This window comes from Nerophis ophidion, linkage group LG15 (genome assembly GCF_033978795.1).
Source record: "Nerophis ophidion isolate RoL-2023_Sa linkage group LG15, RoL_Noph_v1.0, whole genome shotgun sequence".
Taxonomy (NCBI): domain Eukaryota; kingdom Metazoa; phylum Chordata; class Actinopteri; order Syngnathiformes; family Syngnathidae; genus Nerophis; species Nerophis ophidion.
This window is the reverse complement of record NC_084625.1, coordinates 32,351,286-32,377,706: the sequence shown is the minus strand read 5'-3', so window position 1 is coordinate 32,377,706 and position 26,421 is coordinate 32,351,286. Positions and strand designations below refer to the sequence as shown.

Here is a 26,421-nt window from a genome sequence, read left to right as displayed (position 1 = left end):
CTCAGGGTAGTCGACGGCAGCTTTATGGGCTGCACAAGCTCAGCTGATCTCCGGTAAGAAGCGACTTTTTACACCAATTTTCTCACCGAAACCTGCCGGTTGACATTCGGTCGGGATCTATGTTCGCTGTGATCCATACTAAAGTTTCACCTCCGTGAATTTTAAACAGGGAATCACCGTGTGTTTGTGTGGCTAAAGGCTAAAGCTTCCCAACTCCATCTTTCTACTTTGACTTCTCCAATATTAATTAAACAAATTGCAAAAGATTCAGCAACACAGATCTCCAAAATACTGTGTAATTATGCGGTTAAAGCAGACAACTTTTAGCTGTGTGTGTGCGCAGCGCTCATATTTCCTAACAGACCGTGACGTCAAGCGTACACGTCATCATTACGCGATGTTTTCAAGAAAAAAACTCCCGGGAAATTTAAAATTGCAATTTAGTAAACTAAAAAGGCCGTATTGGCATGTGTTGCAATGTTAATATTTCATCATTGATATATAAACTATCAGACTGCGTGGTGGGTAGTAGGCCTTTAATGTCTTTCTCGCCTTACAGATGGAGTCGGGTATGTGGAGGACGGCAGAGAGATCTTTGATGACGATTTGGTTGACGACGTTACGGAAAAAAACCAAGGTAGTAGCAGTATGGCTTCATTCAGAGTACAGATTCATTTTCACTGCGAGCGACTCCCTCAGTGGTGTTTGGTTTGACAGGAAATGCGAGAGCCAAAGGTGGCGACTCGAAGAAACACGTAAAAAAATCAACCGTGGCAAAGCCCAACAGCATTAAGAGCCTCTTCATGAACAGCAATGTCAAGAAGCCAGCAGAGGTGTGGTAAAATTCACACATGTTCATGTAATGTTTAATAAAGTGATATAATGTCAACTACCAATGTGTACACAGCATCATATCCTGCTCTAATCCTACATGCCCTCACGCCCATTAGTTATGTTTTCTGGTCAGCTAGTTTCAGTAAGTTTAACTACTAATGTTAGCTGTGTTTGAATGGATAGCCTATTCTAGTCGGTTGATTCCGAAACGTAAACATTTTTCTGGTGAATATTAAAAGCTACCCCAGAAACAGTGTATGGAATTCAGTATTTGTCCACAATTTAACCTGTACCTGTATGTTTTTGTGTGACCTTATGCAGAAAGATGTGGACTTGTCTAAGGATGATCTTTTGGGAGACATCCTACAGGATCTACACTCAGAGGTTGGAACAGACATGCGCATACTTCTTTTAACCAACAGACAGAGTGCAAAGATGTCTCCCTATCTCCTCACCTAGAAACCCTCTCTCCTGGCTTCTCCACCAGTTGTAATGCTGAAGAAAAAAAAGTCGCTTGGCTCGCCCATGAATCCATTCTCCATCAAGCCTCAGATGCCAAAAGTAAACATTCCGTTGACAAAATGATTGCTGTGATTAATCGTGTTGGTTGGAGTTCCTTTTCAACTTTCTCATATGTTTTTTTTTTTTGTGAAGGAGCCCACTCCAGCTAAGGCCAAAGTCATCCGGCCTCCACCTTCACCGTCACCTGGCCCTTTTTTGTCAAGTCCTTCCCTCGTCGTGAAAGAGAAAAAACCCCCATCCCCGAAGCAAGAGAAAGGTGAAGTCCAAATGACCCAGAAGTATTATCTCTTTGCTATGAATCTTAACTTACTTGAGCAATCCTGTTTTCTTCCCAGTGGACGAGGACCAAGTGTTAGACGGGATGGACTTTGATGAGCCAATGGAAGTCGGACCTGAGGAATCTGTAGTCCTGGAAAACCCCCAATCTGAATGTAAAACAACCCCTGTTGCTCCTGTCAAGGTGCAGCCTCAGGACCCTTCCTTCTTGTAAGTCAAAATGTTTTAAAGATGATTTATTGTTAGTTCCTACATACATGCAAGACATTAGGAAGGATCGAGCTCCTGTTTCTCTCTCGCCTTATATTACAAAGCAAATTTCCAAGGTTTAAGGAGCGCCATGTTGTCGCTACAAAACACTCATAACTCATCAGCAAAACAACTCCAGTCCAGATAGGCAAAAAAATCAAGTCTGATTTTGTACTTCAATTACGTGCCGAAGATCAACAAGCCTTGAATTGATCACCTGACTCCTTCGCCGTACTCGTTTCTTTCTCCAGGAGTTGCCCATTGTATTCTTTAGAGGGGAGCAACACTTTTTAGGTGGAGGTTCTGCCTGTCATTTACAATCTTTATGAGAGACAACAACACATATTAATTTTTTTTTACAGCCATTTTTAATAGTAATCCTTTTTGCCTCTAAATCACTAAAATGCATCCAAAAACCACCAAAAATATTCCATTTACATCTCCATCCATCCATCCATCATCTTCCGCTTATCCGAGGTCGGGTCGCGGGGGCAACAGCCTAAGCAGGGAAACCCAGACTTCCCTCTCCCCAGCCACTTCGTCTAGCTCTTCCCGGGGGATCCCGGGGCGTTCCCAGGCCAGCCGGGAGACATAGTCTTCCCAACGTGTCCTGGGTCTTCCCCGTGGCCTCCTACCGGTTGGACGTGCCCTAAACACCTCCCTGGGGAGGCGTTCGGGTGGCATCCTGACCAGATGCCCGAACCACCTCATCTGGCTCCTCTCGATGTGAAGGAGCAGCGGCTTTACTTTGAGTCCCTCCCGGATGGCAGAGCTTCTCACCCTATCTCTAAGGGAGAGCCCCGCCACATGGCGGAGGAAACTCATTTCGGCCGCTTGTACACGTGATCTTATCCTTTCGGTCATGACCCAAAGCTCATGACCATAGGTGAGGATGGGAACGTAGATCGACCGGTAAATTGAGAGCTTTGCCTTCCGGCTCAGCTCCTTCTTCACCACAACCATTTACATCTCGTCATCTGAATATTAACCAGGTATTGGTTATGTTGTTTTAACAAGCGGTAACGCATGTAAACTATTCTGAGCTGCACAGTGATGATCACAATGATTGCTTGTGCAGCTACAATACTGAAATACTCCGCCAATGCATCATGATTGCCTCTCAGGAAATTCAAAATTTTAAATCATGCCTCTCACCTGGATAATATAAGGTTGTAGGCATAAACTGCAAAGTTTTTCACCTGTGACAACCAACTTATACCTGGCGATGGAGGGAAAGACACAAAAAGTCGTTCATCCGCGGTACCATTTATCTATTTATTTTTTACCCTTCACGTGGATCATAATTACTTCATCTAAATGGGAATGTAAGAACATCCTAAAAGACGGGATCCCGATGAGAGCAGACATTGTACAGTAGGTGATCATTTTATTACATTTGTCGTTAGCATCACTTCTGTGTTGTTGTGGCCTTGCTATTGTTAAACTTGTGTTCCTCTTCCACCCTGTCCTGGTTGAGGTAGACCCCTGTGTTCTCTGTGGTAAAGTAGTTCCTCCAAACTTGTTGAGCTAGCACGTGACTTCGCTGATCAAAAGTGTCAAACATCATGCTTTGGGATGCTGTGTGGGAACGTGCTGGTGTTCCCCCTTCAACATGTGCAGGAGAGTTTTTTTGCTGACATTGTCCAGGCACAGGAAGAGCAACTTGCCCATCTTATTTTAAAGACTTAATAACTGGAAAACATTACTAAATGTAAATGTTATACTTGTATAGCGCTTTTCTGACTTTTTAAGGACCAAAAGCGTTGACACTATTTCCACATTCAACCATTGACACACACATTCACACTGGTGGCGGGAGCTGCCATGCAAGGCACTAACCAAGACCCATCAGGCGCAAGGGTAAAGTGTCTTGCTCAAGGACACAACAGACATGACTAGGATGGTAGAAGGTGGGGATTGAACCAGGAACCCTCAGGTTGCTGGCACAGCCACTTTCCTAACTGTGCCACGCCGTCCCCACTAAATCTCCTGCAGACCCACTAAACTAAAACTGACATTTCAATTGTATTTTCCGTATACCTGATGCTCAAGAAGATGTTGTATAAAATCCTATTTTTAATTCAAATCAACAATATTTAGTAAGATTATAAGGTGAACAAGATTATAATGGCATTATTTATTCAGTAATTGCAGTTCTGTTGTTTTTGGGGTCCATGCTGCATTCCATGTTAATTATTCTGATGCATTCTTTACATGTAAACAATTTAAAAAAGAGAAGTAATGTGTTTTGTTTACTTTTTGGTGTTTTGTGGATCAGAACTATTCCAAGTGAAACTATGTTAATGCTGTTTGTTTCTGATTGTCTCAAAATTATAAGAATGCATGTTTATAATCTCTGCTGGAAATGTATTTCTGGATGCAGAAAAATTGGAGGCTTTTGGGGTCAGGAGGACGAGGAAGGTCCCGTCACTGAGGCTCCTGCAGAGGTGCAGGTGGACTCTAGCAAGCTGCCGCTGGTGGAGGGTGTTGACGGCGAGCAGGTGTTTAGGTTCTACTGGCTGGATGCTTTTGAAGACCCTTACAGCCAACCAGGTAACGCCAAATACTGTACATTCATGATACATGTCCCTATTCTTGAAGCGCACACTAATCAAAGTGCACTTGGCTGTCACGCAGGTGTGGTGTACCTGTTCGGAAAAGTGTGGATCGAGTCGGCCCAGTCCCACACAAGCTGCTGTGTCTCTGTCAGGAACATTGAACGCACCATGTATATCCTGCCTCGTGAAAATGTACGTTTTCTACTCGGCATTTCTACGGTCTGACCTGTCTGCTCACAAAATGATGCGCCCTTGCACAAATTACAAGCATAACGGTACAATGAATTGATTCAATTTCTTTTTATTTAACCAGGTAAAGACTCATTGAGATTAAAAGGTCTTTTTCAAGCGCGACCTGACAAAGAGGGGGGCACATAAAAAGTTACAATAGTAGTTACAACAAGACAATACAACAGAACAACAGCAGTCACACCACAACAGGTCAAAATTTATTTAAAACGATTACGTAATAATTCAATTTAAAAGCAAATACATTGCCCGAGAGAACTGGTTTCTCGATCTTTTAAAATGGAATTAAACTCCCCCAAAGGGATCAATTTTGGTAACCTCATATCTTTCTGGATGACCAGGGAGCAGCATAACTGAAGGCTTTTTTTTTTTTTAACCAAGATCTTTGTTGGCTCTAGTAACCAACATGTGAGAGACAAAGTTAAGTTACCAATGATTGTCACACACATGAGGTGTGGCGAATATGGAGGACATCTTGTGAGAGTAGGCTGTAATGAATGGAGTCCCTACACACAAAGGAACACAGATAGGTGGGGACAAGTCCAAGGAGACATTTGTAAATAAAAACTATCTGTCGAGAAATTCTTCAGGCAGTTAAAGATGGACAGTTTGCCTTTGCATACAAAGTGCATTGGTGGACAAGATTTCCACAAGCAGTAATAAAACGTAAGGCACAGTGATATACAGTGTCTAGTTTTTTCAAGTAAGTGCCAGGATCATTCTTATAAAGCAGGTCTCCATTCACAGAACACTTACTGTTAGATTAATATGCTAAAACAAATATACCCCGAAAAAGCAAGAGATTTATACATACACACCACCAAGTGGCTCCAAACAACTTTTCCCCATCCATTCATCTATTTTCTATCGCTTGTCCCTAACCAAGCTTTTTGTCACTCACACACATATACGGTAACATTTAGAGTTTAGCCTTGACACACACACACCAAAAAATATTGGTTAGGTTAGCAAACAGGATGCTTTTTTGCATAACAATGATCAATAAAGTGGTCGTCAGTACCTGAGAATCCAATATGATTAATGAGATTTCACGGATAGTGAAACATGGTTAAAAAAGGGGTTTGTGTCAGTACAGTGATATTTCCCTGACTGTTGTCATTGTAAATGCAGATCTCCTGTACACTGAAACTGTTGGATTGTGCATATGAACCTAATGCTGTAGCGGCTGATTGTATATATATTCATGTTTTAACTGGAATTAACCCACAACCTCAAGATGGACAAGCGGTAGAAAATAGATAACTGGAATTAATCCTAAAGGGGAACTACGTTTTTTAAAATGTCTATTATTCACAATCCTTATGTAAGACAGACACATACTCTATATGTCTTTCTTTGTTTATGCACTCTTAACTAGTAATTGAAGGCTAGCAATAATCAGTTAATAGAGCCAATGGAAGTCGCTCTACTGCGCCCATAAAGCACTCTAAAACCGTCCAAAAAAACTCCATTAGCGTTTTAAATATACATGCTTTAAGTATAAATTTAATAAAATAACAGGCACATTCATAATATGTCAAATTTACAGATTCATATCATATTAAGCATACAGCAACATAATAATTTCACAGACAATTTGCAACATTCGCGCTTCCCTTTAAAAATAACAAATACTACAAATCATGGGAGACTTATAACTTTTTTGGGGTAATGATGATCCAGAACATTATATTTTTGGAAGATGATCCACTGATCTTAGAAGCTGCGTGCTAAACAGATGCAGCTTTAGTGAACGTTAAACATCATGTAGCATAATTGCTAAGTGCTAAACAAGATATACAAACTACGAACATAATTAAACAACCACAATTTGTACAATGTTTGATCTCACTTTGATGCTGACTCATTGGATGTTTATATCTTCACGTTTAGAGGAACAATTCATCATAATTCTCGCAAAGAGTTAAAAAACAGTGTCGCGAAAGACCATGTTTTTTTTGCCAGTTTTTTTCCGCCATCTCGGGGTCTAAGTTAAACGTTAAGGTTGACCAACTGCTCGGTTGGTGGCCACATTCTTCTATTGTCCAGGTGAGAGACATGATTTATAATCCGGAATTAACTTTCACCATTTTAAATAAGCAATGCAACAGCAGTTTGCCGGGTCAATATGTCAACATAGCAGCATAAGCTTAATGCTAATAATACAAATTTTGCTAATACCGTATTTTTCGGAGTATAAGTCACTCCGGAATATAACTCGCATCTGCCGAAAATGCATAATAAAGAAGGAAAAAAACATGTATAAGTCGTACTGAAGTATAAGTTGCATTTTTTGGGGAAATTTATTTGATAAAACCCAACACCAAGAATAGACATTTGAAAGGCAATTTAAATTAAATAAGGAATTGTGGACAACAGGCTGAATAAGTGTACGTTATATGAGGCATAAATAACCAACTCAGAAGGTGCCTGGTATGTTAACGTAACATATTATGGTAAGTCATTCAAATAACTATAACATAAAGAACATGCTATACGTTTACCAAACAATCTGTCACTCCTAATCACTAAATCCCATGAAATCTTATACGTCTAGTCTCTTACGTGAATGACCGAATTACTATTATTTGATATTTTACGGTAATGTGTTAATAATTTAACACCTAAGTCTCTCCTGAGTATAAGTCGCACCCCTGGCCAAACTATGAAAAAAACTGCGACTTATAGTCCGAAAAATACGGTACTTGGTTAATATTCAGGTCACGAGATGTAAATGAATGTTGACGTTTTTGGATGTTTTTTTAGAGGGCTTTATAGGCACAATAGTATACTCCTGTTGGCCACCCCGTACTTGCAGTATTTGACGACTTACAATGCACAATAAAAAGATAAACATTTGTTCTTGTCTTACATAGGTATTGTGAATTATAGGCAAAATTGCAGTTCCCCTTAAAGTATTGGTCTTTTCTTTCCACAGAGAGTGAACCCCAAGACAGAAGAAGTGTCCAATATGCCTGTTGAAATGATGGATGTCTACCAGGAGTTTAGTGAGCTCTCTGACAGGTTCAAGATCATGAAGTTCAAGTCCAAGGTATTTTTATTTCAACCCTGTTAACAAACAACGTGATTTTTTTGTGTGTCATGTCTATGGCTGCTTCTCTCTTGACCATCTGCAGAATGTGGAGAAGAACTACGCGTTTGAAATTCCAGACGTGCCCACACAATCAGAGTACCTCGAAGTCCGCTATTCAGTGAGTAAATGCAGGCATAGCAGGAATAACACACCTCTCTTATAAATCCTCTTTTTGATCTTTTGTTTATGACAGGCTGAGTGCCCTGCTCTTCCGTCTGGCCTTAAGGGGGCAACATTCTCACACATTTTTGGAACCAACACCTCCAGCTTGGAACATTTCCTCCTCAGTAGGAAGATTAGAGGGCCATGTTGGCTGGACATCAAGACACCTCGTGAGAAGCGCCTTTTTGAATGAAATATTGTGAGTGTATTTATTTTTACTATTTCAAACATTTTGGTGCAATAGAGTTACTGAATCAGGCGGTCAGCTGGTGCAAAGTGGAGGCGCTGGCTCTGAAGGCTGATCTGGTCACCGTGGTCAAAGACTTGGCACCGCCACCTGTCACTGTCATGTCCATCAGTCTCAAGACCATCCAGAACCCCAAGAGCCATTATAACGAGGTTCGAGTGCTCAGCAGCATGATCACCTCGCTGCCCTTATAGTTTTAAACCTTACTGTAGACTTTTCTCTAACTTACTGGTGTCTTTCCCCTCGTGCAGATTGTGTCATTGGCAGCGCTCGTGCACTATGGCTTTCATATGGACAAAGCCCCACCTCAACCTCCTTATCAAACTCATTTTTGTGGTGAGCTCCTCGCAATCTTTTTGCGTTCATTACAGATAAGATGTGATCAGAGCTCCTATCCTAAATCTCGATTTTCTTTCCAGTGGTGACTAAACCTAACGACTGTATCTTCCCCTTTGACTTCAATGATGCTGTGAGAAAGAAGGTGAGTTGGCACAGAAAATCTTTCTTTGCCTATAGAAAAAAGTTTGATCAAGGTTGTCAAAAAGTGCAGCCACAGCAAATAAATGTAATGGCCCTTCGCAGATTTGAAAAATATTTTGGCAAAAAAACACATAAGTTAAATAAAAGAGCAAATCATTGTAAAGTAATGGGGAAAAGTTCATTTTCATGCTCAAACGTAGTGATGTACAATGTTGTTTTTTCAAGCAAATACAGATACAGATAACTTCCTGCTTCTCTAGAAGGATTCTGGTAACTGATTAACTTATTGGGTTTTTTTAAACGTAGTATATGCACACCTTTCTCTTCGGCTGGCTTTGGGGGAGCTTCATTAGCAGCAGGTGTCTTTGTAGTCGGGCTGCAACTAACCATTATTTTGATAGTCGATTGGTCAACGATTATTTTTATGCCCCTAATTTTTCCATCGACTTCTAAACGCAGCAAGTTATTTAGGGCATGTGCTTAAGAACAACAAAGATGACTTATTCATTCATAGAGATTTATTTTTACTGTAACTGTACTGCTCAGTCAACTGTTACACAAATTTAAATGACTAATAACATGTTGTCCTTTTAAAAGAAAAGAAAGGCAAATTGCTATTTAAACAAAACAGTTAAAACAGCAGCAATGAAAACAAACAACAAAACACAAAAATCTAACTTTCTTTAAAAAAAAAAAGCATTTTGGGATAATATTTAAAAAGCTGCACACTGACATATTAACTATTGATTAACTCTTGGCAGTTTTAGCTATCTAATAAACTCAATGTGTAGAATTTTATCTTTGATTAATTCTTAAAATGTTGGCTGTTTAGTAGATTGTATGTTTAATCTTATTATACCTCCGCATTGGTGCCTGCCTGTTTGTTTGTTTGCGCGCGTAACTTTCCTATTGTGCCATTTTTAATGGCATTGCAAATTGACGCTGCTTTAAAAAGTACTTGAATTGATGTAGACAAATTTTAGATTGCTGACTGGCTAAAATGATAGTTAAAGTTATTAACGATACCAATAATTTAGTAACGGTACAAAATGTGTTTTGATAATTTTCTAAATAAGGGCACAACAAAAATGGCATTATTGGCTTTATTTTAACATAAAATCTCATAATACATTAAACACGTTTCTCAATGCAACAAAAGAACAATTTTGGCATTAAATAATATAGTGAAGATGATACAAAACTTCACTTTTAGTAGTAAATAAGCAAACAGGTTACAAAGGCTCCCATAATTTAGCTGCTGATGTATGCAGTCACTTCTTGTGTCATTTCTCAATGTATTATTTTGTCAAAAATATGAGGGACAGGCGCTAGAAAATGGATCCATTATTAATCTATTAAATCAGTTACTGTTAATATCTGGTTATTTCTGTTTTAACATGTTACATCTACATTTCTGTTAAAATGTAGGAAGCACTTATTCTTTTGTTGTTTGGAGACTTTAGAAAAGTCTTGGGTGATGTCACAAATTTGGGTATTGATCTAATAACATGATATATATGAATATAGTAAAAAAGATTTTGAGATGATAAAAAACTCTCTTGTACTTGATAACGTTACAATCGATATCTGAGTAGACCCACCCTTTTGTTTACATTCAGGACCTTTAGCTTTCTGTTAGCTGTTAGCTATCGTATCCTCTTACAGAGTGTAGTGAAGCATCTTTAGCTATTCCTCGTCCTGCAGGAATGATATTTGTAAGAAACATAGTTTATTTGTCGCCATGGAGGCAAATATTTGTGATTTAGAAGTACTACAGAGAGACATTAGCCACTAGCTAACTATTCGCTAGCTATGTTTAAAAGCACTCCTTGAAGAGCAGTGTTTATAGCTCCACCTTTATCATTAGTTTTAAAGCCAAAATACGTCCCTTTTCCCTCATCTGTCTTCACACTGTTAATGCTTGCAAATGCTGTGAGTGTGTGTGTTGACTAACATGCGCTGTGGCTCGTATTTCCAACATTGTCATGCACATGAAAAAAAAAAACAGTATTTTTCAAAAGCAGTATGGTACCATTTTTGATTAATTGGTACAGCGTTATTTTTTTTTAAATCCCAGTATTCTGTACAATGAGTTTGTCCTCTTGAAAATATATTTTATCCGAATCAATGAATAAGTCTCAATCGACGCCAGGTTTGTTTAGAATGAGCTCAGGGGAAGTTTATGACGCAAGTCGGGGAAAATAATTGCTTAATTTGCTCACCCTAACCCACTTTCAGCTATTTTTTCCACCGACCCCGAAAGGGATAAGCGGTAGAAAATTGATGGATGGATGGATGGTTATTAGCGCTATTTTTAAATATTTAATGGATTCATCGGTGTTATGTCATTTTTTCTGATATCGGCATGATAATTATCCGTCCAATGTTGATCATGCAACCTGTTAATAACAAAAAGCTGACAAGTACAAACCCCAAAACCAGTGAAGTTGGCATGTTGTGTAAATTGTAAATAAAAGCAAAATACAATGATTTGCAAATCCTTTTCAACCTATATTCAATTGAATAGACTGCAAAGATAACATATTTAACGTTCGAACTGGAAAACTTAATTTTTTGCAAACATTAGCTCAATTGTTATTTAATGCCTGTAACATGCTTCAAAAAAAGCTGGCACAAGTGGCAAAAAAGACAGAGGAATGCTCATCAAACACTTATTTAGAACATCCCACAGGTAAACAGGCTAATGTGGAACAGGTGAGTGCCACGATTGGGTATAAAAGCAGCTTCCCTGAAATGCTCAGTCATTCACAAACAAGGATGGGGCGAGGGTCAACACTTCGTGAACAAATGCTTGAGCAAATTGTCGAACAGTTTAAGAACAACATTTCTCAATCAACTATTGCAAGGAATTTAGGGATTTCACCATCCAAGGTCCGTAATATCATCAAGAGGTTCATAGAATCTGGTGACCTTCGATCCCTCGGACGGTAACTGCATCAAAAAGCGACATCAGTGCGTAAAGGATATCACCAAATGGGCTCAGGAACACTTCAGAAAACCACTGTGGGTAATTACAGTTTGTCGCTACATCTGTAAGTGCAAGTTAAAACTCTACTATGCAAAGCCAAAGCCATTTATCAACAACACCCAGAAATGCTGCTGGCTTCACTGGGCCGAGCTCATCTCAGATGGACCAATGCAAAGTGGAAAAGTGTTATGTGGTCTGACGAATCCACATTTAAAATAATTTTTGGAAACTGTGGACGTCGTGTCCTCTGGACCAAAGAGGAAAAGAACCATCCAGACTGTTTAGGCACATAGTTGAAAAGCCAGCATCTGTGATGGTATGGGGGTGTATTAGTGCCCAAGGCATGGGTAACTTACACAACTATGAAGGCAACATTAATGCTGAAAGGTACATACAGGATTTGGTGCAACATATGTTGCCATCCAAGCAACGTGTTTTTCATGGATGCCCCTGCTTATTTCAGCAAGACAATGCCAAGCCACGTGTTACTACAGCGTGCCTTTTTTAGTAAAAGAGTGCGGGTACTAGACTGGCCTGCCTGTAGTCCAAACCTGTCTCCCATTGAAAATGCGTGGCGCATTATGAAGACCCCGTACTGTTGAATAACTTAAGCTGTTTGTCAAGCAAGAATGGGAAAGAACTCCACCTGAAAAGCTTCAAAAATCGGTCTCCTCAGTTCCCAAACGTTTACTGAGTGTTGTTAAAAGGAAAGGCCATGTAACACAGTGGTAAAAAAGTCTCTGTGCCAACTTTTTTGCAATGTGTTGCTGCCATTAAAATCAAATTTAATGATTATTTGCCAAAAAAAAAAAGTGTCTCAGTTTGAACATTAAATATCTTGTCTTTGCAGTATATTCAATTGAACATAAGTTGAAAAGGATTTGCAAATTATTGCATTCTGTTTTTATTTGATATTTACACAATGGACCAACTTCACTGGTTTTGGGTTTTGGACATTAATGTGCAACATTATTATGTTTTATATATTTAACGACCGAAAATTATGTTATTTATTTGTGAGCTTTGGTTTCGTTGCATGCGCCTTATGATGTGCACAGGCTCTTAAAACAACATTGTCCTCCATCATCTAAGTGTGCTCTGATTTTGAATATATACTTTATTATACTATACTATATATAATATTATACTATATTTGAATATTGTACATGTCAAATATCCCAATATTGACACTTACACTCTTTAATAAGATACCATACAAGAGCCGAATTTAAGCTTCAGTATTTTTGAGGATGCTCAGTTTTGACAAATAAGTATACATTTTAGTTGCTCTTTCGTGATAGTTGGCTCCAACAAATGTAATATGTCGCCTCTCTTAGAACAGAAAAGTGGAGATTGCAACTACAGAGCGCACTCTACTCGGCTTCTTTCTGGCCAAGATGCACAAAATCGATCCAGATGTTCTTGTGGTAAGTGTTTAATATTTATTGACTTTATCTTTAAATGTATTGCGTATGTCAAACAAGCTTTCTTCTTGTCCTCTAAAGGGTCATGACATTTTTGGTTTTGACCTGGAAGTGCTTCTGCAGCGACTTAACCACTGCAAAGTCCCCCACTGGTCCAAGATCGGACGTCTCAGGAGAGCCAACATGCCCAAACTAGGGGTGAGGACAACATGTCACAATGGACTAACTGTGTGTCGTTTTTTGGAGGTATTAACAGTAAAAAGGCGCTTTTTTTTTTTTTTTTTTTTTGCAGGGCCGCAGCGCTTTTGTTGGGAAGAGCGCCTCCTGTGGCCGTCTTGTGTGCGACACAGAAATTTCTGCCAAGGAGCTGATCCGCTGCAAGAGTTATCATTTGACTGAACTGGCTGCACAGGTGCTAAAGACGGAGAGAGCTACCGTCCCACAAGAGAGCATCAGGAATCTTTACAGGTGTTTTTCATATCATCGCGATGATGTCCTCACAGCTGTACTGTCATGAATATGCAACTTATCAGGAGGTCAAAGAAAACCAAAGCACTTTGAAATTAATTGTTTGTCTGGCATTATAATGCTTTTAGTTGTATTTTTCAATACATCTTGAATACATTCATATCTTTTAAGCAGTAGCACATGATATACAATGTCATAATACACAAACTTATCTATAATAACTCCTCCTCTGTTTGCCAACTTACCCAAGTTTTGTGCCGCTTTTTTGAGTGGGCAATGGCTGAATCTCTTCAAGTCAGTTGGTGCGCCTGAGTGATAGGAAGAAAACTGACACGCTTGGGGAGAAGACGTTTGGCGCCTCCGATAAGTTTGTGCGAGAGGTGGGAAAAATGGTAAATTCCCTGGGCGATTCATGAACTGATGGACAAAAAAAATATATTTACGTTTTTTAAAGGAAATAATATTCACTGTTCTAAAATGCGACTACTCTTTAAATGTTATTTCTATGTTTGGTTCTAACGAACCATGGGAGAACCATAAGCTAATATTCTTTTACCGTTATGTGTTAGCTGGCTTAGTGTGGACCCATCCCGAGGAGAGGAAAAGCTATGCTAGCTGCAGCGCTAAGCTAGCTTGAAGACAAGTAGTGAAACAAAAAAAAAGAAAAAAAAACATGTTCTACACTTTAACTGAACACTCAAAGACCTTGATGAAGAAGAAAAAACTAGGACTGAGATTTTCCTCCCCTGGACGCGGGTCACCCCTTTGGAGCCAGGTCCGGAGGTGGGGCTCGATGGCAAATGCCTGGTGACCAGGCCTGTCCCCATTGGGCCTGGGTCCTCCCTCCAATGGGCTCATCACTCTTGGGAGGGGGCATAGTGGTTGGGTGCAATGTGAGCTGGGTGGAAGCCAAAGGCAGGGCCCTTGGTGGTCCGATCATCGGCTACAGAAGTTAGCTATTGGGACTTGGAACTAAGGATGATGTTTGCTAAGAAATGATTGATTTCGATGCCATTATCGAATACTCTTGTCGAACCAATTCTGTTATTGACTCCAGGTTGTTGTATATGGAAAAAAACACAATACTTGGTTTAACAAAAGCTCTCTTTTATTTTTTAAGAATAAAATAAAATAAATTAAAAAATAAATATTGACTGTTGTTATCCAAACATTATTTTAAATAAAATAAATAAATATTGACAGTTAGTGCCCCTTTAAGTGGGCCACTTAAAAAAAAATCCATGCATTTATTTGTACTGTACAGCACTTTACATTTGAAAAAAATCTCACAGTAATGGTGTTTACTTTTTGCTCGATTTCATGTCAGCAAAATATAATTATTAACCTACTTGTATTCGTCTGTGTTCACCAAGTTGAAGGGGAGGAGATTTTTCACCATCATTCACGTTAGCTTGCAAGTAATGTTGTTACTCTCCTCCTCACTCATCTTGCTGCGTTCTGTGTTATGCCTCGCCATGGTAAATGGTTATACCTCGCCATAGTAAATGGTTATACCTCGCCATGGTAAATGGTTATACCTCGCCATGGTAAATGGTTATACCTCGCCATGGTAAATGGTTATACCTCGCCATGGTAAATGGTTACACCTCGCCATGGTAAATGGTTATACCTCGCCATGGTAAATGGTTATACCTCGCCATGGTAAATGGGTTAACGCTGCCCTGGTCACTCTGGCTGTCATGATTGTCATCATCTGAAATAAGACAACGTTTACATTATCTTAATTCACATCTTACAAGCACTAGTTTATTAGACAGACCTGCAATTTCTGGAGTCGTGTAGGCTACAAGATACCATTAACGTTATCAGACACATACAAAAAGGCTAACGTTACTGTTAGCCACTGTCTATGCTTAGGTAACGTGGGGTACGGCTCCTGACTGTTTTTTGTGCTTACACACCAAACAGCAGCACAGGGTACCGGTCTTATTTGGATTCCCTCGAGAAAGTACTGGAGAGTGCTCCCTAAGATGATAGCTTTGTGCTGCTGGGTGGTTTCAACACTCACATATTCAACGACAGTGAAACCCAGAAAAGGCGTGATAGGGAAGAATGGCCGTCCGTATCTAAACCCGAGCGGTGTTTTGTTATTGGACTTTTGTGCTTGTCACAGATTGTTCATAACAAACACCATGTTCAAACATAAAGGTGTCCATATATGCACTTGGCACATATGGACACAGACATGTGGTCTTTGCGGTCTCATGTTTTGGACACTTGGTTGAAGAGAGGGGCGGAACATTTTGCCGATCAGCACCTGGTGGTGAGTTGGCTCCGATGGTGGGGGAGGATGCCGGACACATCTGGCAGGCCCAAACCCATAGTGAAGGTCTGCTGGTAACATCTAGTGTAGTCTGCTGTCAGATAGTTTCAATTCCCACCTCCAGAAGAACTTTGAACATGTCACGAGAGAGGCGCTGGGCATTGAGTCTGAGTGGACCATGTTCCGTACCTCTATTGTCCAGGTGGCTGTGAGGTGGTTGGTGCCTGTCGTGGCGATACTTACAGAAACCCCTGGTTTCAGAGGTGGAGGATGCTGTCTAGCTGAAGTCATATAAGGTCCTAATGGGACCCGGAACCAGCTGACATGTAGTGACAGGCCAAACGGCGCTTGGCTTTGGCGGTCGCAGAAGCAGAAACCAGCCTGAGGCACACCTGTGCAATTATAATGCTGTTTAATCAGCGTCTTGATATGCCAGCCCTGGTGGACTGGATTATCTTGACAAGGAAGAGATGATCACTAGCACAGATTTAGACAGATTTGTGAACAATATTTGAGAGAAATAGGTATTTTGTGTATATAGTAAATTTTTTAGATCTCTGAGTTAAACTCATGAAAAATGAGAGCAAAACCAAAAGTGTTGCATTTATATTTTTGTTCAGTGTATGAATGAGTAGATAAATGACACACGTCTGAGCCGCAAGTTGTCATCATCGACAGCACACTCTCCTTTCAAGCCCACATAAACAGCGTTACCCGGTCTGCTTACTTTCATCTACGGAACATTAACCGTCTTCGCCCATCCCTTACCCCACATACTGCTGTCATATTAGTCCATAGCCTGGTCACCTCTCGCCTGGACTATTGCAATTCTCTCCTGTTTGGTCTCCCTCACAAGTCATTTCACAAACTTCAGCTTCTCCAGAACTCTCTAGCCCGGATAATCACCAGAACCCCTTCAATCCAGCACATCACCGCTGTTTTGCAGCAACTCCACTGGCTACCACTCAAACATCGTATCCACTTTAAAATAATTCTCCTCACTTTCAAAGCCATCCATAACCTCTCTCCATCATATCTCTCTGACTTGATCAATGTCGCCACGCCCTCACGTTCCCTAATATCCTCTTCATCCATTAATCTCACTGTCCCTTTATTTAAACTGTCCACCATGGGTGCCCGGGCTTTCAGCCGCTCTGCCCCACATCTTTGAAACTCTTTGCCACCAGACCTTTGTAACTTGGACTCAATATCCCTCTTCAAGTCAAGACTCAAATCTCACCTATTCCGGACTGCTTATTCATTGTAATCATCTTTTCTTCTCTATCTTAGTTGTTGTTATTATTGTTGTTTTTATCCAATTTGATTTTATTATTTTGATTCTGTACGGTGTCCTTGAGTGCCCAGAAAGGTGCCTTATTAATAAAATGTATTATTATTATTATTATTATTATTATTATTATTATTATGGCCACTGGGTGTAGTGTCTGAAAATTCTGTGGTTTTACAAGGCAAGAAAATTTAATCAGGGATGCCTGTGCGCCAAGTACGGGCGTTTATTTATTTTTTCACTTGGCGGGCGATTTATTCATTTCATTTATCTAGTCTTCATGATGTATATCTGTACATCCAAAAACAAGGAATGACGCAATACTGCATACGTCAGTAGCCAAAGGAGAAGTCTTGTAGACATATAATAATATACAATATGTTAACAGTGTAGGCAGCACGATGGAACAGGGGTTAGTGCATGTGCCTCACAATACTAAGGTCCTGAGTAGTCCTGAGTTCAATCCCGGGCTCGGGATCTTTCTGTGTGGAGTTTGCATGTTCTCCCCGTGAATGCGTGGGTTCCCTCCGGATACTCCGGCTTCTTCCCACCTCCAAAGACATGCACCTGGGGATAGGTTGATTGGCAACACTAAATGGTCCCTAGTGTGTGAATGTGAGTGTGAATGTTGTCTGTCTATCTGTGTTGGCCCTGCGAGGAGGTAGCGGTTTGTCCAGGGTGTACCACGCCTTCCGCCCGATTGTAGCTGAGATAAGCACCAGGGCCCCCCGCAACCCCAAAGGGAATAAGCGGTAGAAAATGGATGGGGATGGATGTTAACAATGTAGGCAGCACGGTGAAACGGGTTAGTGCATGTGCCTCACAATACTAAGGTCCTGAGTAGTCCTGAGTTCAATCCCGGGCTCGGGATCTTTCTGTGTGGAGTTTGCATGTTCTCCCCGTGACTGCGTGGGTTCTCTCCGGGTACTTCGGCTTCCTCCCACCTCCAAAGACATGCACCTGGGGATAGGTTGATTGGCAACACTAAATGGTCCCTAGTGTGTGAATGTGAGTGTGAATGTTGTCTGTCTATCTGTGTTGGCCCTGTGGTCAGCTGGTGACTTTTCCATGGTGCATCCCGCCTTCCGCCGGATTGTTGCTGAGATGGGCTACAGCGACCCCCTGTGACCCCTAAAGGGACAAGCGGTAGAAAAATGGATGGATGGATGTTAACTAATGATAATATGTTGTAAAATGTAATAATTGTAGATTCATAAATATTCAATTTATAATCAAATCGTAGCCCCTGGAACGTAATCTAATTGTGAGGTGCCCAAAGATTCCCACCTGGTTTGCATGTATAAATTTAGACCCCAAATATAACACGACTTGTCGTTTATAGAGTCTTTTTTGTGTAGGGAAGGTACAGTAGGTCTTACAATATGTTCAGGTCAACATGGTACTACTAAACTTTCATTGTTTATCTAACTTTCTTGCTGCTTACTGGAATAAACACTTATTGTTAGGAGGTTGCAGTGTCACCTATTTCAAATAATGGATATTTTCAATAGTTTTTGATTCCAGAGTTCAGTAGATAAATAATAATGTTGTCTTTGTGTTTATTGTATTGATTTTTATGTGTACCAGTGATTCTCCGCACCTGCTATACCTCTTGGAGCTCACATGGACTGACGCCAAGCTGATCCTCCAGATAATGTGTGAGCTCAACGTGCTTCCGCTGGCGCTCCAGATCACCAACATTGCAGGGAACGTCATGGTATTGCATCACTCTTCCTCCCCCTATGATGTATTTAAAAGTTGTAGTTTAGTGCCGGTCATACTGGATTATTAATGTATTTCTCTGCAGTCTCGTACTCTGATGGGCGGCCGGGCGGAAAGGAATGAGTTCCTGTTGCTCCACGCCTTCCACGATAATAACTACATTGTCCCTGACAAACCCTCCTTTAAGAAAACGCAGATGGAGATGGTAACATTTAAACAGTTACAGCTTCCTTATGACCTCGACTGGCATGATACAAACCTTCCTGATGTCTTTCCAGATTGACGGAGAAGAAGATGTGGATGCCGGAAAAGGAAGGCGTAAGAAGAAGGCTGCATATGCCGGAGGACTGGTGCTGGATCCTAAAGTTGGTGAGTGTATCGTAAAGAGAGAACAGATCCTCTTTTGGACATAAAATTGTTTCTGAAAGTAGGGCTGGGCGATAGGGGAAAAAAATATCATGATGAATGTATTCATATCATTTGATCTTGATTAAAATCACAAGTTTTTATTTATTTTATTACAGTTGGATTGTCCCTTTCAAGATTTTTGCAGCTCTATTGTTTACTACTGCAGTATCTTGTAATTATAATGGTGTTTACTAGAGGTGCAGCTTTACAGATAACCCACGCTATGGTGTTTACCTCCCCGTTTTAAGGACACGGTTCCGCTTCTTTTTTGCTACATTTTGTGGGAGTAAAGAAAACAATTTTTTCCCCCTCTCAAAGTTCTCTTGTTATTTTGCTGTTCATCACAAACTTCATTCTGCTGTAAACAAGTGGTGTACTGAATACTATTAGACTTTTTTTTAAGTGAGCATTTACTAAACAACACTTTCAAATGGTAAATTATTATATGTATTTTTTGATTACTTGTATGCACCAGTGCTTCTCACCATTGGCTTGGCAAAAAGCAAAGGGTGATCCAGATGTTTAATGATTGTTTCAGGAACAAAATATTTTTATCCACAAATTCTTTGAACCAAGTGTCTGCAGTGTTTCCAAATTTTTTAGTACACATTATATCTGCTGAGTTAAATCAGAGCAAACTCATAGAAAATGTCTAGTTCAAAATGTTTTTATATAAAATGTCCTTTTTTCCTGATTGAATTAGCAGGTGTGGTAATTCTCCTAGTCAGGACCAGTAGACAAAGACATTATGTGCCTGCATGCGAGATCGCATTGAGAGCAGGATTACTGTACACACCATAACATGAGCTGCAGCAGACAGTGAGACTAAAGTCTGTCACCGAAGTTACTACTCCTTTTTAAATATTGCTTCAACTTCTATGTTAGTGTTAGCCATATTTTTTTTTATGTCCTTCTTTAATTACATCATTAATGACATCTTGAGGAGCCTGACTTTCGCGATAGTGGGCGGTTGTGTGCTCACAGACACCCAAACTAATGCGCACACACATATACACACACACACATTCATTGACACGCACAGGACAACAGTCAATAAAGGCAGGTTGTTGTGTGCAGGATTATACGTATGTTAACTACGACGGTATCTTCCAACATACATTCCCGCCATGTTCGAGGGAGGTAAAAATGCTTAAAGCTGATCACTGTGATCAAACTGCAATTAATCACAATCGTCGATCACAATTATATTATTGCCCTGCCCTATCTGAAAGCTACTTCAACTCGCAGGATTCTACGACAAGTTTGTGCTGCTGCTCGACTTCAACAGCCTGTATCCGTCCATCATCCAAGAGTTCAACATCTGCTTCACCACTGTGCAGCGGCAGGTTTCCAGTGCACAAAAGCAGAATCAGGTGTGTGTTTTTGGATTTGAATCGGTCTTGGTTTTGTGTCTAACAATCAGTCCTCATTCAGTTCATTTCCATGCAGTAAATTAGTCTGATTTCTCAAATAATTTGTCCTGAAATAAGCTTTCTACGATACATGGAAACACGTTAATCTGATTGAGTTTGTTTTTTTAGCGATTGGGTTTGCACACTGACATTATGCGATTAATTATGCGATTCTCTTAGGCATTGAGTAAGTTATCTGTGCGCCCATCTCTACATCTGATCAACTTTACAACAATATTCACAGGCAAAGAAGAACAAGCCGAGGGGTGGTTGGACTGTTCACACCCATAAGTATACAAAATAAAGGTGTAGAAGCTGAAATAAGTCCATACTTTTTAAATATCTTATAAAATTAAACCTCCCCTTGTAAAAGTGACACTTTAAATCTGTGACATGACGCAAGCCAGTATGTAGGTTACGATATGAAAATGTCAATTTACAGTTATTGTGGCCAGAATTATTACAATTATCATTATCATTGCTGTATTCTTGAATGTGCTCAGAAATTGTATACACAATTTATGACCAAGTATTTTTTTTAAATTAAAATAAATCAATAAACACACAGTTTTTATTTATTTTTTTTTCTGGCAGGTGTTGTCGGGTTCTACTCTGTTTAGCGAGCCTTGAACACACCATAAAAGCACCACAATCGTGTATTCCCTGAATTTAGACCGATCACTCTGTTTTAAGACAGCACAGCTTGTAAGTTCAATGTACACAATTGAATGGCTTAATTGCTCAGACAGCAATGTGTTTGGATTTGGGTGTGTAATTTCTTAATAAGGAAACACATTAATGTCTCTTGTTTTCATGTTAGCATTTAAGATAGGAATCTGGCACCAGTCAGTCCGTGACTTAATCAAAAGTGCAGTTATCAATCACGGTTTTCAATAATTTTTATTTTAAACGGTAATACTGACCGTCAGGAGTTTTACCGCAGTTATAAATACTAAATAATTTAGTAGGGGTGTAGAATCAAATCGATTTGAGAATGACTCACGTTATTTGGAACGATTCTTAATCGATTAAAAAAATATAAAGAAATAAACTTTTTTTTTATAAATCTGTCCTGTCCAGCCACTCAAGCACACTATATTGTTGAAGTTGATGCCCATATTTGCCGTGCAGATTTACTTTAGAAAACAGAAGTGTGGAATACATCTCTTGTTGTCTTATTTGTATTTGACTTTCTTAAATGTTTGGGTCGAAATTTATTTATCAAAACCAGTCTTTGTTTAAGTAGTACACAAATGTATCACAACTGAAATCTATTTAATGGAGGAATGCAGTTAACTGGCACCCAATGTCATTAAAAATACTGATTTTTCATCTAGAATGATTTTTATTGAGAATTCATTCTGAATCAAATTGTTACCCCTAAGAATCGAATCGAATTGTGTGGTGCACCAGCATTTACAGCCCTACCGTTTAGCGTAAAATCCCTTCTGGCCAGTAGAGAGAAATCTATAAACAGTTGTATTTTAACAAAAAAACTTTTTATATACACAATGGAAGTAATACAGAGTCAAAAAAATATGTGTATTTTTCCTTCATAGAGTTGGAAAAAAATAATGAATAGCAGTAGATTCATTCATTTCCTTTTTCATTTATTTATTTATTTATTTCAGGTAATGACATAAAAATAATTATAATCAACAAAAAAAAGTTGACAACACATAATAATATAAATTAATATAGTGCAAAAGGTATTGGGTATAGCATGTAATACATGATTGTCCATTTTAATCCCACCCCCAGTTCTCCATTCAGTGATTATTCACGAGTTTCACTGTTACGTTGTTCAAGGATTATAATACAAATGTTGAATCATAGTGGCATTACCACAGGTAACACTAATTATTACACTGTAACAATAATTTGTATCAATAATGTAGGAATAATGAATATACCAACAATGGTAATAGACAAAATACCAACAATGGTAATAGACAACTTGGCAATAATAGTAAGGTAAACATTGAGCACATAATAACACTTTGAGACAGAGTACAGCAGCAAGTCAAATTAAATTAAAGACCCTTATCTTTATATTTGAACCAGACCCAATGTTTGTATATTAGTTTAAATCGATTAATAGTTTGGCATTGATTGTGGTGTAAGTCCAGTTTGTTCCATTGTTTCAGTCCGCATACAGACACACAAAAACGTTTACGAGTGGTTTGAGCTCTCGGCAATGAGAAATATCCAAAGCCTCTCAAGTTACGAGCCTGCACTGGTCTTATAAAAAAAAACGTAACAACAATAATTTGTGAAATGCTTTATTTTAGATTATTGATGTGTTACATTTAACAAGATCATCAAATGCGAGCAACGTAGATTGCATAAACAGATTGGGTATACTCTAAAAAACAAACATTGTGAATGATCCACACTGCTCTTTTCTGTAACATGATCAGAGGATGAATTGTGTTGTGGTAAGTATTCTCCCATACTTCAACACAATATGTACGGTATGGGAGTAGCAAGGTGCAGTATAGAGTACGGAGTGCATTTTCATTGAGGTATAGTTTTTTCTTTGTTTATAATTGAGAGGCTTTTGGATATTTTTGTTTTAATGTGTCTGACATGAGGTTTCCATGATAGTTTACTATCAATTATTACTCCCAAAAATTCATTCTTATTTACGATTTCAGTTGGGTAACATCAATACTTTTTTTCTGTTTAGACGTTATGTTGCAATTTCCAAACTTCACTATCTTAGTTTTATTTATATTTAAAGATCATTTATTTGTGTCCATCCATTTTTTTTACTATATTTAGCTCTGTGTTTACTGTATTTGTGAGCTCATTACAGTCATCACTACTGTAAAATATATTTGTGTCGCCTGCAAATAGTATACATTTCAGTACTTTAGATGTATTAAACATATCATTAATATATACATTTAATAGTTTGGGCCCCAACATGGACACATGAAGTATATCTGCCTTGATCTCATTCATTCAAAACAGCCACAAGCAACATCGTTAGTCTTAATTTATTCAATAATGTCAGAATTATATGTCTGTATATAAAAATGAAGACAATGTCAGACATGCAAACCACCAATAAGACTTAGACTGAAAAATAATTCACTCCACAGTGTGTGTTATAAATTGTGAAAAAAGTGGTTTATCTCTGATGATCGTAATAACCACAGTAACCAAAGCATTAGAAAGCAAAGGAAAGATGTTGTTATTGGTTCAATCTGGATTTGACAGCTACAAGCTCTAGCATGTAGCATTCTCTTCCTCTTCTTACATTCACACTTAGAAAAAACAAGCTGTAATGAAAACAGGAACTTCACATGTAAGTTTGATAGAAGAAACCAGATTGTTTGAAAAATCAGACTGATTTGGTTCACCAACTGACTGTCAAGGCGGAGATGTTTAAATGATTGTGTTGTTTCCGTGGCAACAGGAGGACCATCCAGAAGAGATTCCAGAGATACCAGATTGTGACCTGGAAATGGGAATCCTGCCCAAGGAGATCAGGAAGTTGGTGGAAAGGCGCAAACATGTTAAACAGTTGATGAAACAACAGGACATCAACCCGGACCTCTACCTGCAGGTACGTACACACACACACACACACACACACACACCTTGCAGCTTATTCAAGCAAACATAACGACATGTTAATGCTGTTAAATCATTTTTTGTATGAATGTGTGCGTCTTTCAGTATGACATCCGCCAGAAGGCTTTGAAACTAACGGCTAACAGCATGTATGGCTGCCTGGGATTTAGCTACAGTCGCTTCTATGCCAAACCACTGGCCGCCCTGGTCACACATAAGGGTCGAGAGGTAAGTCTAACATGCGTACGCACCCTATTAATTTCAACACAATCTTACACATTAAATAGAGAATACATTTCTCCAAATAGAAACTGTCTGATTGTTGCAGTGTGGCTAAAAGAAGCTATCTTTACTCCCGCCACAAGAGGGCAATCCTGTATAATCTATCATCCAACCATTTCCCTCGTGTCTGCGGCCCCCTTAGCGCCACTTTAACTGTCATGCCTAAAATAAAAAAGATGTGTCTTCTCTAAGACAGTGTACAGTAAATATTGTCTAATTATAGTTGCAGAGACAAACCGGTATTGCGCTCCATGTTAAATTTGATGCAAATACTTCTTTCAGCACTCCATAATGGAATAACACGGCTGTTTGTGCGCTTAGTAAATAGGCGCAAAGAGATGTGTCTTGTGTGACAGCTAAATCTGGTTTAGTAACAGAACACCTTGCACTTGCCATGTCAGTGGTAGCCCTCGTGTTCGTTTAATGAGCTCTAACAGTGAACATCCTCAGTGGAGCCGTAAGGTTGTGCCTCAGGGGAGTCTTTCATTAAGATCTACATTTTGTTCTTAATAGAGGGCAGGCTTGTAACTCTTGTGGGTGTTTTTGTTATTATGTCAGCGTCTTTGTGCCTCTAGTCACTTGGTAGCTCAAACAACTTTGTCACATTGCAGCTTTTCTTGCTTCAGTTAGATCGCTGACTGCCCATTTTCCATTATGAGTTTATTTCATGCAAACTACGTCTTTACTACTGTATTCATTCATGGACTCACGAGCCTCTTAAACACAGACCCTGTGGATTTATTACTCACAATTGAAACAAAAGCCGACATATATTCCATTTGGGCTTTTCTGCACAACCAAGCAAAACGGAATATTCACACTAACTCCTCAATATTTCTGCGTGTGCTCTCACGGGGCCACTCAGCATTCCTTAGTCAGATAAGGTGATGTGTGACGATGCCTGCACCAGCATCTGATGTGACATGTAAACAACACTATTCTTCACACTCTTGTTTTGGCAGCGTCCTGACTCTGTTATGGCTCTTGTGTTCCCCCCAGTACTGTAATCTACTTGTGGCAGTAGGCGGCTATGACGCCTGTGCATTTTATTTTGACGAACACCGGGAGACAACAAGTGAGCAAAAAAACAAAACAAATATCTTTAGGAATAAGTGCTGTAAAATTTGTAGTTTTTTTTAATCCGATTAATCACACTTTTGAATTTGGAGTATTCATAATTGATCACAGGTTATTAATTTAAATTTACTTAAAAAAAGGACCCCTGTATGTGAACATAAATGCAACTTTATTGTCACAATGTTGTTGAGGAACATTTAAAAAATAGTTTTACATTAATCCATTACATTTTTTTGCCGAAACTTGCTATCAGTTTTATCCAAAGTCCAGTCAGGGTTTAAGGTTAAATATGCCAGTGAGCACATCAGTCGGAATCTCCTCACTCATCTTTACACCGACGTATACGTTGATCTGATCACTATATGCTCTAACAACCCGCATCGCCATTCAGGTTACCATTTGCGGTTAAGGTACAGGAGCGTGTACAGTCAAAATACATTGTGTGATTAATTATGGACATGTACATGATGAATGGAGAAAAATGTGATTAATCACACGTATTAACTCTATTAAAAAATTTAATTAACTTTCCTCTGTCGCTTTGTATTGCGTTTCTTTTTTTTTTTGCAAGATGGACGCAGCATGCTCTGCTTGTTGAGCAGAGTGATACATGCTCTCCACAAAGTTGATAGATTTGTGGCTAGTTTCTTTAAAAAATAATTTCTAGGTGTTTGAATGCTGGTTACTGTTGCTAAGCTTTTAACACTGTTTCCTCCTCTTGCGTCTTCTTATTCTCTGGCAGACCAGAGGTATGAGGTTTGTTAGAAGGCAGCTTTACGATGACGTCTACTGTATGTAGTTGTAACAACAAAAT

At 39.3% G+C, this 26,421-nt stretch overlaps 1 protein-coding gene across 5 annotated transcripts in view; it reads left to right on the top strand.

Moving 5' to 3' along the window:
- The window catches only part of pola1 (polymerase (DNA directed), alpha 1), a 163,989-nt gene that overhangs the window by 25,833 nt on the left and 111,735 nt on the right, over window positions 1-26,421 (top strand). For all 5 annotated transcript variants that reach the window (XM_061922032.1, XM_061922029.1, XM_061922030.1 and 2 more), the window contains 23 exons: window positions 560-637; window positions 718-833; window positions 1,156-1,218; window positions 1,294-1,395; window positions 1,489-1,612; window positions 1,692-1,842; window positions 4,265-4,434; window positions 4,519-4,631; window positions 7,627-7,740; window positions 7,826-7,900; window positions 7,976-8,114; window positions 8,189-8,343; window positions 8,443-8,527; window positions 8,611-8,672; window positions 12,998-13,087; window positions 13,166-13,282; window positions 13,377-13,552; window positions 18,712-18,841; window positions 18,932-19,051; window positions 19,125-19,215; window positions 20,503-20,627; window positions 24,091-24,240; window positions 24,354-24,476. In XM_061922032.1, coding sequence (XP_061778016.1) covers window positions 560-637; window positions 718-833; window positions 1,156-1,218; window positions 1,294-1,395; window positions 1,489-1,612; window positions 1,692-1,842; window positions 4,265-4,434; window positions 4,519-4,631; window positions 7,627-7,740; window positions 7,826-7,900; window positions 7,976-8,114; window positions 8,189-8,343; window positions 8,443-8,527; window positions 8,611-8,672; window positions 12,998-13,087; window positions 13,166-13,282; window positions 13,377-13,552; window positions 18,712-18,841; window positions 18,932-19,051; window positions 19,125-19,215; window positions 20,503-20,627; window positions 24,091-24,240; window positions 24,354-24,476 — 2,669 coding nt within the window. The remainder of the gene's footprint in view (window positions 1-559; window positions 638-717; window positions 834-1,155; window positions 1,219-1,293; window positions 1,396-1,488; window positions 1,613-1,691; window positions 1,843-4,264; window positions 4,435-4,518; window positions 4,632-7,626; window positions 7,741-7,825; window positions 7,901-7,975; window positions 8,115-8,188; window positions 8,344-8,442; window positions 8,528-8,610; window positions 8,673-12,997; window positions 13,088-13,165; window positions 13,283-13,376; window positions 13,553-18,711; window positions 18,842-18,931; window positions 19,052-19,124; window positions 19,216-20,502; window positions 20,628-24,090; window positions 24,241-24,353; window positions 24,477-26,421) is intronic.